Raw genomic sequence first — 15,396 nt, forward strand, 5'->3', positions numbered from 1 at the left:
CGGAGTGATAATGGCTTTTACTTTTTAGGAAGATGTCATTACCTGTGATATGGTGCAGATGGTTTTCTCAGAAGATCCCGACCAACAACTTGCAGCTACTCAGAGATTTAGAAAACTGCTTTCTAAAGGTAAATTGTATTTCTTTTCATAGAAAATGGAAGTTGCGAATGTTATTCCAACGGGTTCAAATTGCATGGGGGGGGGCAGATTTATTTTTAAAACACAGTTTGTTGGGCTGTGGTCTGTGTTTTTCATCACATGAGTGCCTGTATTCATTCAGAAATAATGGCTGAATGCCAAAAGTCACTCTGTGAAAACAAAACAAAACGGTAGCAGGACAGCAACTGCACGCTTCACTTAATATCCCACTGTTCTTTGCAGCTCCAATAATTCATCTAGTTTGTTGTAGGGGACTTAAAACTAATTGTTTTTATTGGATGTACTCAAAGTTGAGTGTTCTCTTACTGTGGTAATGTTATTTGTATCAGCTGTGTTGAAATTATTTTCATAAATTGAACTAGTGACAAAAGTAATTTGGAACTCTGCTTGCGCACAAGCACACACATTCCAACCACAGGATTCTGCTGCTGGGCCCCATGAGAGGTTCCTTTTGGGCTTAGGAGCTGAGCACCCATGACCACAAAGTAATCAAGCCCCTGCAATGGCTTGAGGAACAAAGAAAGATTGCTACTACTTCCCCCTCCCTTTTCACTTTCAACATTTATCACTGGAGCTTGTCTTGGGCTCAAGGGGCAAAAGCACTCTGTGTTCAATTGCCACGATGCGCTCTGGCCAAAAGGGTGGGTTAAGCATGAACCTCCTTCCTTTCCTGTAGCTATTATGGAGGTTTATGCTTGGCTTAAAGGAAGCATCTGGCGGCAGCTTTTGTCCCTTGAGCCAACTGAATTTCCAGTGTTAGCTGCCAAAAATATATACATGCTTCTATAAGCCTGTGCCAGTTTTTGGAATTTGTGGAAGCTGTGTGAGCGAGCGTGATTTTGAGACTTTCCCCCCACCTTTACAGACTAGCCATTGATCCAACAAAGAACAGGACAAATGAATTGTGGCTACGTTTACCAATTGCTATGAGCTACGAACCTCCTGTGTTCAGTGGCACTATTAATGTTAGAGTTGGTGTGGAGGAGCAAAGAAAGGAGGAGAACTTTAGGGCTTCTCGGACAGATGTGTCTCATAACTAGAAAACAGGACAAGCAGCAGCTTTGGTCAAATCCAGCTGGCCTCTTCATATTTTAACCGTTTGCATCTGTGCTCTCTCACTGAGGTTATACAATTATATACAGTACATGATTGATCATCTTCCAGCTGATTTATTGTTTAATCAACTAGATTTTCTTGGTTGATAACATTAGCTTATTTCCTTTACTGACTGGGCAAAACATAGATAATCTGTTATATTTTTACTTTACCCTATCTCCAGGGAGATCTTAGCAACAATTTATCTTTATTATATCCCTATGAGTAACAGAGACAGTTATTTGGAATTCTTCATCCAAACCCAGCAGCCTAGCAGCTATATCTGCTGCTTACCTGTTTCCTTAATTGCACCTTCCTGTCGTCTTTAACCTGCTCCAAGCAGACCTTTGGCCTAACGTTTGTTTTAATCAGTCTAATTAACCTTTATTTTCAGAACCTAATCCTCCAATAGATGAAGTCATACAAAAACCAGGAGTTGTGCAGAGATTTGTGAAATTTCTAGAAAAGAATGACAATTGCACTCTTCAGGTGAGTTCGCTTAATAATATATGTGCTAAGGCATTAGGAAAATGTCAACATTTGAAGAATTCAGATCCTTCTGCTGGGAGATGGTGGTGTTTTTTTCTCTCAGACGTACCAGACATGCAGAGACAAATACACACACACAATAAAAAATAGAAATTAAAGGTAGCCATGTTGACTTTCCTTGTAATTTTGCCTTTGGGTAGAGCCTGAAGGGCTTTTATTCCATTGTAGCATCCTACATTTGAAATTTCCTGCCTCTGGAGGTGCAACAGGTGTTTACAGTGGCTCAGTTTTGGTGCCAGTTGAAAGTGTGCCTGTTTTGTTTGGCTTTTGGGTCTCCATAAGCTGCATGGTTGACTTTTTTTCTGTAGTCATGAGGTTGTATGATAAGGTTTTCTCCCGCTGTATTGCTTTTCTCTGTGTTGAATATGTTTGTGGGTCTTAAATGTATATGTTAACTTGGTTTCTCAAATTTAATGTTACATTGTGTCAACTGCCCTGGGATTATTATTAATTTTTTAAAAAATGAAGAGCTGTATGGTATATAAAACAAATAATAATAAAGGAGGCAGCACCTGGCCTGATGCAGTCGTGCAACGAGCAATAGTGCTGCATTAGAGATCAGGAAATAAGGATTTGAATTCTGCTTTTTGCACATGCTTCTAATCCTCTCCTCTGTATTAGGGAGGGATACTGGTTGTGGGAGAGAGATTGTGATCTGTGCCCCAGTACATCTACGAGGCAGCTTTGCAGAATACTTCCATTGAGAGATATCCCAATGTTTCATTGCAAACATGTCAAAACATACATACACAAACACTGTAAAGTGGTATGTAAGTGGCGGCAACATTGGACTGGACCTCTGGCTGCTCATGCAGCTGCCATGGTCTTTCTTTGCTTCTTCCACAGAGCCTACTTGTGAAATAATTTTATTCTATTACATCTGCTTCCCATCATTCGGGAAAGGGTATCCACATATATCAGTATCATTTTAACAATCCTGTGAGGCTGAGAGAAAGTGATTTGCCCAAGACTAGCAGTGGGAGATTCGTGGCTGAGCAGGAATTTCAACCCATATTTCTCCAACATTACTTATTTTCAATAATATACTTTCAAAATAAAATGTTGGCTTATTTCATCACAAGAAATGGAAAATGTGGTTACAGAGTGTATTTTGTACCTGGGAAATAAGATGGAGAGAGGGCTGTTGTACTTCGGTTTTGCTTGCTGAATTTCCAAGGGCATCTAGTTGGCCACTGTCGTGAGCAGGCTATTCCTATGTTCTTAATCTTAATCCACATTTTATAGTTTTTTTATTTAACTGTATTTTTGTCTTTTAGTTTGAAGCAGCATGGGCTCTTACAAATATAGCATCTGGGACATTTCTGCACACCAAAGTGGTAATCGAGACTGGAGCTGTCCCAATTTTTATCAAGTTGCTGAACTCTGAACATGAAGATGTCCAGGAACAGGTAACTTCTGTGGTTTTTTATCACTTAAATTAGAAAACAATAGTAGTAAAGTGTTGGGCTTCAAAGAACCTCAGGAGACAGGACCATGCAAACTTGGAAATGAGGCCCAGCGCCAACACATTGATCTAGTTTCGAAGTAATGTTAAACTGTGGCTTAGTGTTAATTTCCTGAGCCTGAGGCTTGTTCACAGAGTTTTGCTTAATGGGTTGATAGAAACTGGGATTGTGGTTAAGGTTTCTCACCCTTAACCGTGATCTGCAGCCGAGGTTGGTTCTGTGGTTACAAATCTTACTTAACCACAGCCTCTCGTGCAGAAATGAATTGTTTCAGGCAGAACAAATTTGTCTCTGCCTAGCACACTAATTTTATTTACTTTTATGGAGCTTTGAGGGACGCGGGTGGTGCTGTGGGTTAAACCACAGAGCCTAGGACTTGCCGATCAGAAGGTTGGCGGTTCGAATCCCACGATGGGGTGAGCTCCCGTTGCTCGGTCCCTGCTCCTGCCAACCTAGCAGTTCAAAGCACGTCAAAGTGCAAGTAGATAAATAGGTACCACTCCAGCGGGAAGGTAAACGGCGTTTTCGTGCGCTGCTCTGGTTCGCCAGAAGCAGCTTCATCATGCTGGCCACATGACCCGGAAGCTGTACGCCAGCTCCCTCAGCCAATAAAGTGAGATGAGCGCCGCAACCCCAGAGTCGGCCACAACTGGACCTAATGGTCAGGGGTCCCTTTACCTTTACCTATGGAGCTTTAGCCACTCTCCATTGACAGTTGTCTCCAGTAAAATAGGCACATGTTGAACCACTTGAATAGCCCCTGGGATGCAATGTAGGTACCTGGACAATGCTGCCTATTATGAGATTTCCATTCCCTTGGCAAGCTAGTTATCCATGGCCATTATAAGCTTCTGATACATTCATTCTTTCAGTGACTGCTCCTTTGCTATTGGGATTGTGTTTGGTGCTGGCATATAGGTGCCATTGTTGTGCTGGGACTGAACAGCCTGATTTATTATATTCTGTTGCAACTTTACAACAGATTGAGCTGCAGAGGTAAACTCTTAGGGTGGCGCTTTCCATTCTTTTATCTTAATAAGCTTAATTTAGGTCATAGCTTCTTGTCATATGTTCTTGAGTTTTATTTTATTTTTTAAAAATGCTAATTCTGTAATGTGAAGACAGCAGTGTACAAGAGTTGCAGTTAAAGACTTTTAAAAATGTATTAATATTTATTTAACCCTTTGTTTCTAAGGCAGTGTGGGCTCTTGGTAATATTGCTGGAGACAATGCAGAATGTAGAGATTACGTGCTAAGCTGTGGAATACTTCCCCCTCTCTTACAGTAAGTACTGATAATCTCTGGCAATAAATATTAATTTTACACATGTTTAAACATTGGAAATAGCTAGGCTTAATTTCAGGTTTTAAAAGGTTAGCTTGAAAACTGTTATGAATAATTAAGGCTGTAATCCCATGCACATCTTCCTGTACAACCCATTGAACTCAATGGCACTTACTGCTGAGCACACATGATTGTGCTATTATGTAATTTAGATGCTGTATTCTATTTCAAATTTGTTTGTTTTTCTTGACAGACTCCTAACACATTCAAACAGACTTACGACGACTAGAAATGCAGTCTGGGCACTTTCAAACCTCTGTAGGGGCAAGAACCCACCTCCTGATTTCAGCAAGGTAGAGTCCAATTTCTACTCTGTGAGGTGCTATAATGGTCAAAAGCATAAATTGCTTTAAAACAGTGTATTTCCTCATGCAAAGTCAATACAAACCAATCTTTCTTCAGTCTTAATTGGTGGGTCAATTTTTAGTCAAACTGTTTTGTTGTGGAATGAACTGAACTAATACCAAAGGAAGGGTTTCAGCTCTTTATAAAACTGCTTGCAACGGATATGAAATTTCTAAAAAGAGGACATTTCTGATAACGTGCATTTTCTTCTTCTTTTTACACTCCTGAAGGTTCGTCTTTGCTTAGGTGTTTTGTCAAGACTGTTGTTTAGCAGCGACCCAGATGTATTAGCAGATGCTTGCTGGGCCCTCTCTTACTTATCCGATGGACCAAACGATAAAATCCAAGCAGTTATTGACTCTGGAGTCTGCCGAAGATTAGTAGAACTTCTGATGTAAGTCCCTTTTTAATAGAAGAATTACGATACTAGGAATCTGCAGCCAAAGATATCAACAGTTGTGTTCTCAAACCAATGTGTCAAAAGTAATGTAGTCTTTTTGAACCCCACTGTAACACAACAGTTTCCCCTCTGTCCTTAGGACCTTTATGATTCCCTCACCCACCCAATACATCTACAGTGATTGTCACAGCACCAACCTTTCCTCCTCTGCATTATCTTAAATATTCTGTGGCACATTTGAAACTCTGCCAGATGCTAAGAAAGAAACTTGTAAAGTGTAGATATTTGAGAGGCATATAACCAGTCCAGTTTATTTCTATCTATTAGCAAAAACTGGATTTACGTTGTACAATGTAAGCAATAGGACCTGAAGCAAAATGTTGCAGTGTGGAGGGCTATTTCCCCCCTTTCTAAGGTACACCATGTCTTCCCGCTCCACAAACAGTCAGCATTCTGTGTCCCCTAAGTATGCTTAATCCCCATTCAGCTTTTTTTGTGGATTTTCCTGCTTTATTCCCTCCCCCCCCCCCCCCGCAAAAAAACGTTCTTCTGTACTTCTACATACTTTGGAGTTCCCTGCCAGCCTGTTAACCCTTCACCCTTGTGTGTAGATAGTACTGTCTTGGCTATGGAAGAAATAGCACTGAATGAGTTTGTTATTTGTATGTACAAGTGGGACCTGAAAGGAACTGTTGCAGTGGGAACTCCTTCTGTGCCAGCCATTGCAGACTGGATACTCCATTCCATTCCCCCTTCCTCCTGGTTTTCTCTTTCTCTCCTAACAGATCTTCAACATGTTTTCCATCCCACCTCCCCAGTAAATCCTGGGCTTCCCCCAAACATATCAGAACCTTTACCTTATATCTCAGTAGCCCCTTCTGGGCTAAAGAGCTGTCATAACTCAACACCGGAATTTAGTATATAAATTGATAATAAGCCATAATCCAAACAGCTGCTGGTTTAGCTCGTGTGTTCAATCTTCCATTCTTGTCTGTGTCGTGAGACTTGCATGCTGTGACATCTCCAAACAAATAACCGTATTTTTCCATGTATAAGACGAACCCATGTATAAGACACCCCCTATTTTGGGGGACTCCGAATTAAGAAAACACCCCTCAGCACTACCCGTGTATAAGGCGAGCCCCAATTTTAAACCAATTTTTTTGGTAAAAAACCCCTAGTCTTATACACGGAAAAATACGGTAATCTATTTTAGGGTCTGAGAATAATTTAACCTCCTCTATGCACTTTTGTTTTCTCCAGGCACAATGACTACAAAGTGGTATCGCCTGCATTAAGAGCAGTAGGAAATATTGTTACGGGCGATGATATTCAAACACAGGTCAGTAGAGCTTTTTGAAAAACTTCAGTGACAACGTGTAATGGCTTAACTTTGTTTTGGGGGGGGGTTTCAAGAGATTGCAACAGGATACTTTGTTAATATTTTGCAATGGATATAGATGGTGCTGATTGAACAGATGGAATGTTATCCAGACTTATGTATAGTTGAGGGGAAATCTGCCTGTCTTGCAGAAGAACTGTCCTTAAACTATCAAAAAGCCATATTCTTTGCGGCAACTGACATTATTTCACTGAAATGTGTATTTTCTTGCTTCACTGTTAGAAACTAAAGAATAGCAATAATTAATAGTAATGCAGTTATATGCTAAAGTTACTGTGGCTGAGGTCAGACTTTTGTCATTCTGAATGTTTTAAAGCAGGGCATCATAAAAAGCAGACCTTGGTGGTTTTATAGCAAAGTACAAATTAAGAAGGTGTTGGCACCTGAACAAGTGTACAAGATTATTAAACATAATTATGGTGCATGCTATAGCTTGGCCTGCTCCTCACCTCTCCACAGTCATACCTTTTTGAATCTTGAACACCATTTTTAAAACAATCTTCTTTTGTAAGGTGCCCAGTCTGTAATCAACCCCCTCCAAAAAAAAATTCAATTACATAGTCTGATTTTCTAGCACTTTGTAACTGCCCTCGGAATATAAAATTCCCACTTTTTCATATTTCTGCTTACATTTTTAATTGAAACTGGAGGCGACTTTTGACAAGTGGAAGATGTCTTCTGTTCACCAGAGGGCTGTTGTGTAATTTTCCACAGAGACTCATACAAGGAAAGCAAAACTAAATCCCAGGGTGATGATGCTCTTGTGTAACTGGAAGCATGAGAATGGCTATAGAACAGGGATGGAGAATCTCAGGCCTTGAGGCTTACAAGTGACCTGCTAGACCTTTCTGTCTGACCCCAATGCTTCCCCAGGCCACACACACCCTTGCCTTCCTCTGTTGTCTCACTGCAGTGCACCCTTGAACTGTGACAATGCTGCTTGCTTGGCTGAATGGAAAGATGTAGGTGTGTGTGTGGAAGCCTCTGGCTTTTACATGGCAGTAATGTAGCCTACTTGACAAAGGTAAAATAAAAGTCACACCTGTTGATCTCCACACTTTCGCTTCTAGGCTCCCAGAAAGTTGCCCTCAAGAGACTGTGACCCTTAGACTGCAAAGCGTTCCCCATCCTTGCTGTACAGCTTACCTGTTACAGCATTGTGCAAATTCTTATAGTGCTGGTAGAGAAGGGCTGCAAATTTATAATTCTTTTGCTGACAGTTAGATCCAACTCTTTGAATTTAGGTAGCAGTGAGATTTTCCGGATTTTCTGTTAGAGCTAAAACTCCCATTCTGTTTTTGTGCTCCATTTCCACTGTATATTGCCTCTTGTGACTTTATTGGGATCTTAAATAGCACATTTTTTTCGAAAGCATATGATCGTAACTTTTTCTGTAAATATACTGCATATGGCATTATAATATTTAAAAATAACTGCAATTGTAAGCATACATGTGAACATTTATTTCAACTATATGGACTGTGTTTGGATATATGGACTACATTTGATTATACACTGCTTAGGCAGAACTTTTCATCTTTCAAATTATTTTAGGTAATTCTAAATTGCTCTGCATTACCCTGTCTCTTACATTTGCTGAGTAGTCCCAAGGAATCTATACGGAAAGAAGCTTGCTGGACAGTTTCTAATATTACTGCAGGAAACAGAGGCCAAATTCAGGTAATATATTTGGGTCTTTCTGACAGTGCTGACATAGCAGTGGACCATGTCATATTTGCCTTTACTTAACTACTTCTCCATCTGTTCCTGATGCAAATCTTTGTATCTTCCACATGCTGAATTATGATGAATAGCTGGGATATATACCCCAGAATGTATGGGGAGGGTCTTAGACTGAACATCTTAACAAACACTGCATCATAGCAAAGGAATGTACTCATGATTGCCTTTAAATCAGGGGTGGCAAACCTTCTGAGATAGGAGGAGAGGCTCCTACATGGGTATCTACGTGTGTGTGTGTGTGTGTGTGTGTGTGTGTGTGTGTGTGTAGCCCTTGTAGGGGTTGGCAGCCTTCAGTAAGGCCCTCATTCTGAAAAAAGATTAACCCTTGCTTCAAACGGTCATCTTGGCATAGCTCCAATTCACGTCCTCATCTTTGTGGGAAGGGTTAATACTTCTACTCCAACTTGGGGCCAGTTTTCGAAGTCAGTTGTCTGTTAGATAAAAATGACAGCGGATAACATCCAGTTCACTGCTTATCAAACAAACAGGAGTATTCTTGGGTAAGATACAATTTGCCAATTTCTCCCAAGAAACTAAAATTCCCATGGCTTATTATCTGAATGAGATTTGTGTAAAGGGCATTCTGAACTTGCCAGTGTTCTGGGGAAAGTAAGCAAAGTGTTACGGACGACTTGCTAAACATAAATTGCCAGTTTTTCATAAAGTCCCTGGGGTCATTTTCTTTTTCCAGAAAAATGATCACTGTGTCTTTTCAAGGAATGCATGTAAAATGTACTTTTCAGTTAAGTTCACTGGTTAGTTTATTGACTTTAAGTTATAGTTCAGTGTTCCACTATTCCTTTTTCTCCTAGGCTGTTATAGATGCAAATATATTTCCAGTATTGATTGAAATTCTTCAGAAAGCTGAATTTCGCACTATAAAAGAAGCAGCATGGGCCATCACTAATGCAACATCAGGAGGGACTCCTGAACAGATTAGGTAATGGATTGCAATTGATTCATAGGTGATGGGAGTGAATATTTTGACTTTCCCCCATTCATTTTCTAAACTATTGTATGATGCCATGAATACTTTTCTGTGTTTCTAGTACTTGAAATTAAAAATTTTTTAGTTATATGCAGAAAGGAGAGCTAAAACCAACATGGCTTTCATTGTAGAAGTATAGATAATTTAAATAATGTGTGTGTGTGTGTGTGCTTGTGCACATGTGTGTGTATGTGTATATATATGTGTGTGTGTGTGTGTGTGTGTGTGTGTGTTTCATGTATTAAAATGTGTGTGTACATACACACGAATATGCTCTAAAAAGTCAAGTGTGTCCTCTGTGCTGTTTGTGAAAGCATCTTAATGCATCTGTCCTGGGACAGGGTTGCATCAAATATGTACTGATCCAAGCCTCTTCCCTATTTCTCTTTTATTTTAACCTACTGTACCAAAGTTATTTGGTGGCTTTAGGCTGTACCAAGCCTCTCTGCGATCTTCTGACTGTGATGGATTCTAAAATAGTTCAGGTGGCATTGAACGGACTTGAAAACATTCTGCGACATGGAGAGCAAGAATCTAAACAAAATGGGATTGGGGTTAATCCTTACTGTGCCCGTATAGAGGAAGCGTATGGTAAGAAATTGTGATGTGAATGCTGCAAGCCTATTACCAATATAAAACAATTCCACTGAATAGTTGGGTTACTGTTCTGCTGAAATCTTTGTTTAGAAATTAGAGCAGCAGCCCCATGCAGTTTTATTTGAGACTGTTCCCCATTGAACACCAAGACATAGTCCTGAGTAAACATGCATAGGAGTGGGCAAGAGGACTCTAATTTCTGTAGTGAGGGCAGGTCCCACACGTTGGCCAGAAGTGTATTTTATATAAATGAAGAAAAATTCTGAAGTGGTTGCAGTTATTTAAGTAGGTAAGCAGTAAGCAGTAGAATTGAGCTAGTACGCAATAGAATCACAGGCAGAACCAAATCTTCCAAATATGGAAGCATTCCTAATATTACGTGTCCCAATGTAATCTACCCTTCTTTGTAAATCTTTGGGAGATGATTGCAAATTTCTTAAGGCCCTGAAGGGAGTTCTTGTATATTTGAGCTCGCTGTTAAAAAGATGTAACAACTGAAGGTCATAATTCTTGGCTGGCTTTTCTGCCAAAGCCAGTTGTGGTTGCTAAGGTCTGTTTTAGCCCAGCACACGCTAGTGCTCCATCTGCTTTTCCTGTAGGTTCCTTGCTGGTTTGGCTGCTCCAGGGCAAGGTGTGCTAGTGCATCAACTTGGAGCAGCCTGGGAAGCAGCCCATCAGCCTGCCCTGCAGGAAGATTGGCATTGAGTCTGCTGGCCTGGCAGCTGTATAACCAAGGCACTAATCAGATGGGCAGGCAAAGAACCCCAGGCTTTCCTCTCCTGTCTTCGAGCTGGAAAGAGGTGGAGAATACCCAGGCAGCTCTGTGGTTGGTAGGCAGGCTAGTTGCTTCTCACACTTGCCAGAGAGCAGCAGTGGTGTACAAAAATGTGGAAGCCCGATTATAATGCACTGAGTGCAGTAACATTTCAAACTGAGGATTTAGTTTAGTGGGTTATGCTCCGTGTTAGTCATACTCTAGAGTAGACCCATTGAGGTTGAAGGCTTTGAGGGCTCCGCTCTGAGTATGATTTCATTGGATATCACCCACTGCGTGTAACTGTACATTGTTTTCTCTATGTAAGCAACCACTGATCTGTGTATTTCTCACTTCTTGTCTACTAGGTAGATATTTGAGAGAAATACTATTTTGTATGCAGGGGGCATGCGTGCTGCCTGCAGTCCGTAACAAGCACATTTCGAGTAGTGCGTCTAAATTAGTGAGATTATTTTGGAGTAACTCTATTGTAGATTGAAGCCTTAGGTTCAGTAAATATTACAGATGCGTATAGAACTTAGCGTTTCCTCTTTACAGCCTACTCACATGAGTATGGCCAGTTTATTTAGCTGTTTAAGAAAGTATGTACATCTTAAACCACATGTGCTCTCTCTCTCTCTCTCTCAAATTTAGGACTAGATAAAATTGAAATTCTTCAAAGTCATGAAAACCAGGAGATCTACCAAAAAGCTTTTGATCTTATTGAACATTACTTTGGTGTGGAAGAAGAGGATGCCAATATTGTACCACCAGTGGATGAAAATGAACAGCAGTTTTTGTTCCAGCAGCAGGAAGCTCCAATGGAGGGATTCCAGTTGTAACCATTCAGTTTAAAGCAAAATCAGTAGCTTATCATGGTAGCCTCCATTTGTGGGCCAAAGACAGGAAAGGTGGAAGACGGATGAAGAAGCAAACTCGTGCATTTGTGTGTTTTTGTGTCAGACACAAGTATTGGTTCATTCTTTTTTATATGTGTATGTTTCCATTGTCTTACGTGCAGAAAAACCGACTAATCACAACTGAAAGTTTAGAATAAGGCTTGAATAGTGACCTCAGTAAGACATTGGAAACTGATGCTGAGTTTTCAAGCAGTTGTTAAAAAGGCAAAATTGTGCATAAACATCTGTTGATATTTTAAATTTTGGCTGTAGGGTTCACGTGCCCATTCTACACTAAATCTACCTCTTTGCATTGGAGCAAGAAAGATGTTTCAGAACTGACGTATATATGAGCTCCTAGTAAAAGCTAAGCTTAGAATGTGAACATTATTTATTTAAATAGTGGGAAATATAGTTTTATGCGTGATACTTTGTGATAAACTGATGAAATATATTTATATTTAAAAGCATAACACTTACTGGGGTGCACTGCTGGTTACATGACATAACCTTACAATGTAGGAAAAAAATGGTTTTTCTGCTATGTGAAAAGGGATGGTAGCTTTATAATTTATATAGCCCTTACCTAGCCATGTCAGCAAAATTCCCTCTTCCTCTTATTTATTCAGTGGTATTGCAAATAGGTTTGCCAAGTGTTCAGCTGGCTCCTTCAACAGCAGCTAGATGGGCAGTGGGATGATGTTTGCCTCCATGCTGTGAAATGTATTACCTGCTGATTTTTGTGCATCAAGTTGCTCTTAAAAGGCACGAGAGCAGGCTAGGCTGTTTTTGGTCAGTTGGCAACCTGATTACAAAATGGTTAAAAATTAGTTTGCCTTGCAATGACCTCTGTGTTCTTGTGAGGATGAGGGAAGGTTTCTCTGTATAGAAGACTCCACGTTGTAACTTAAATGCTACCAAAGTGTGTGAAACTGCAATATTCTCTTTTCTTGAAATAATGATTACATGCTTTATTTACACACAGTCCATGTATTACATTGACCCAAATACACTAATGCATCTCATACAACTTTTGGGGGAAGGTTTTTTTTAAAAAAACAACAACAGCAGACCGGTCAGAGTATTTCCGGTTTGCAGCAGTGCTATATTGGGAGAACATATTTTTCAGTTAATTGAAATAAAGATCGGTTTCACTGTAAATACGATAGTAGGTGTTTTGAGTATGCAAATTTCTCTGACAATTTATGCAAAGTGTTTAAATGATATGATGCCAGGCAATTTAAGAAATAACCTAAATTCAGACCCAGAGTCCATTTTGTCGCTAGGTTTGAATCCACGTGGATATTTATTTATTTATTTATTTGGTAGCACAATTAAAGGACTCCGGTTAATTTTGCTTACCACAAATGTATTGATCTGTGTGACATATATAAAACAACTTGTATATAATTCCAGTTGATTGCCTTTTTTCATAGTATTGTGTAATGTTAAACTAAAGCAAAAATAGATGCACTCCAAAATCTAAGGGGGCTCTTTATATTGTACCTGCAAACAAAGTCATATGTTAAAAGTTTAAATCTTGATCTTTCCGTCTTCTGTTCCAGTCCTATGAGCATGATCAATGCAAGGACCTGCCATAGCCAGGCTGGGTGGAGACGAAGCAGCTGTGTTGCTTATGTATCTTGCATAGTATTGAAAAATTATCCTTCAGTGGCAGATGCGTATTGTGAGGAATTTCCGCGTGAAGCAGCTCAGAGTACCGGTCGGCTGTTAGACACATACATCTTGCTCCATCCCCTGGGAGACTTTTGCTCTCCATAGTTGTGAGAACTGGAAATGCAGTAACAGATACATGCCTAGCCTTCTGTGATGCGCACAGGTCTCTGTAGCCAGGTTCACAAAGGCATTGTAGCAGCAATATCCACTTCTAAAGGGTTATGGAGTCGAAGTTTGCCAGTGGAGGTGTTGTAATATTAATAGCTGTAGCTTATGTAAAGATAGTGAGGTACAACTAGGGGGAAAATGCAGGAATGCTTGCTGGAAATCAAATGTATCATGGGGAGAAGAATTGTGCAGCTAGCTATGAATTCTGTTTGTAGCTTTGAACAGGTAACACTTGATATAAGGGTGAATTTGTCCCCTTTTTTAATAGGAAATGTTGGTCCTGAGTGTCTTATATCATTCATTCCAAATACAGGTTAATGAAAGTGGTCAGTAAAAAAGATAAATTTATCAGAATTGCTCTAGTATGTTAAAAAAAACAAAAACAAATGTTCAGGGTTGACAGGGTATCCCATTGTTTTGCTATATTACAAAAATTGCCAGTTGTGCCTGCTCTTAATTGGAGAATTCAGTAGATACTATCATCAAAACATTTACATCTGAGCCAAACTCAAGACTTTATACAAACCGCAGAAGAAATAGAAATATTAGAGACAAATGAAGTTAATGTGTAATTTGGAAGTATGTCTCTTTGAGTCTAGTCTATAACATGAATTTGGAAACTTCCGAGAATCATTGCTGAAGCTGTACGATTTTATATGGTTAATTTGGATCTTTTAAATACCAGTATTTGATTTGACTTCAAATTCACTCTTATGCATGAAACTGAGAAGTCTTGATGCTTAATAGAGGGATGTTGGAGGTGAAAACTTTTATCAGAACATGTGTGAGTGGCAACTGTAGTCTCCTGGATTTAGTAGTCAATCCAAAATGGTTTGGGGTTTTTGAATTTGTATAATTAAACCATTATGGTGTTTCCCGGGTGCAGGTTGTGTGATTCTCACATAAATGCCTCATTTTGACATGACCTCAGTCTATGCAACCATGCCAAGTATTTATTTCAGATACAAAACCATATCTGAGTTTTGTTTTGTGTTTGGGTCCCTGCACTTTTATCATTGAATAATTTATTCATTTTGCTATTACATTTATAGTATTGCCTTTTTAAAAGGGTGGTAAAGAAATAATGGGCGTTCATTCAATGATTGGTTTACATTTAGAAAATGATTATTAGTTGGATTGTTTAACAGAAAATAATTATTCTACATTTGATTCCAGATTTATTTATTTGCTTGAACCTTATTAACTTATTAACCTGCAAATTTATTTGAAAAAATACAGATTATGAAACTGCTACAAAGATTCACATCTCCAATAAGAGTTGTTCTTAGTCATTATTGTTACTGTGTTTTTGAACATTCATTTGTAATTTGATTGATACTGCATCTTTAAAGACACACTAGAGGCTCTAACTGAACAAACTTACAAATAAGAACAATATGCAATATTAGGGAATGTTACTACTATAAATGCTACAATACAAAACTAATAAAGGTATTTTGCAAAGGCAGTGTGTGTCTTCTGAATTTAGAACTTGGAAGTATTTCTTCATAAGTTATAATAACTTTTCAGACCAGAAGCATGTACAAACGTAGACTGCCCTGTTAGAAATCTCTACTGGAAGGCTTACAGCCAAACCCAATGCATGGTTTTTCAGAAGTAAGTTTATCTATATTTCCTGCCCTCAGTCATATGTAGGTATGTAGAGCCATTACAGTTTTAATTTACTCAGTTTTTAACTTTACCACTTGGGATTGGGAAAATCAGATGGGACAGGAGAAAATCTTGTAAAATTCATTAGGACCAAATCCTATAAAGTCCTTATTCTTCAACTGCCATCTTGATTCAAAAT

The 15,396-nt window shown here is 39.3% G+C and overlaps 1 protein-coding gene across 1 annotated transcript in view; it reads left to right on the top strand.

The window, feature by feature from the left end:
• Positions 1–15,054, top strand: part of KPNA5 (karyopherin subunit alpha 5) — a 19,106-nt gene extending 4,052 nt beyond the window's left edge. The window contains exons 4-14 of the mRNA XM_083608559.1: positions 29–128; positions 1,649–1,743; positions 3,081–3,212; positions 4,465–4,553; positions 4,807–4,906; positions 5,189–5,352; positions 6,622–6,700; positions 8,315–8,440; positions 9,316–9,443; positions 9,904–10,082; positions 11,497–15,054. Coding sequence (XP_083464685.1) covers positions 29–128; positions 1,649–1,743; positions 3,081–3,212; positions 4,465–4,553; positions 4,807–4,906; positions 5,189–5,352; positions 6,622–6,700; positions 8,315–8,440; positions 9,316–9,443; positions 9,904–10,082; positions 11,497–11,684 — 1,380 coding nt within the window. The 3' untranslated portion in view covers positions 11,685–15,054. The remainder of the gene's footprint in view (positions 1–28; positions 129–1,648; positions 1,744–3,080; positions 3,213–4,464; positions 4,554–4,806; positions 4,907–5,188; positions 5,353–6,621; positions 6,701–8,314; positions 8,441–9,315; positions 9,444–9,903; positions 10,083–11,496) is intronic.
• Positions 15,055–15,396: the final 342 nt, after the last annotated feature.

The sequence above is a fragment of the Podarcis filfolensis genome, assembly GCF_964270895.1.
Source record: "Podarcis filfolensis genome assembly, chromosome: 3".
Classification (NCBI taxonomy): Eukaryota; Metazoa; Chordata; class Lepidosauria; order Squamata; family Lacertidae; genus Podarcis; species Podarcis filfolensis.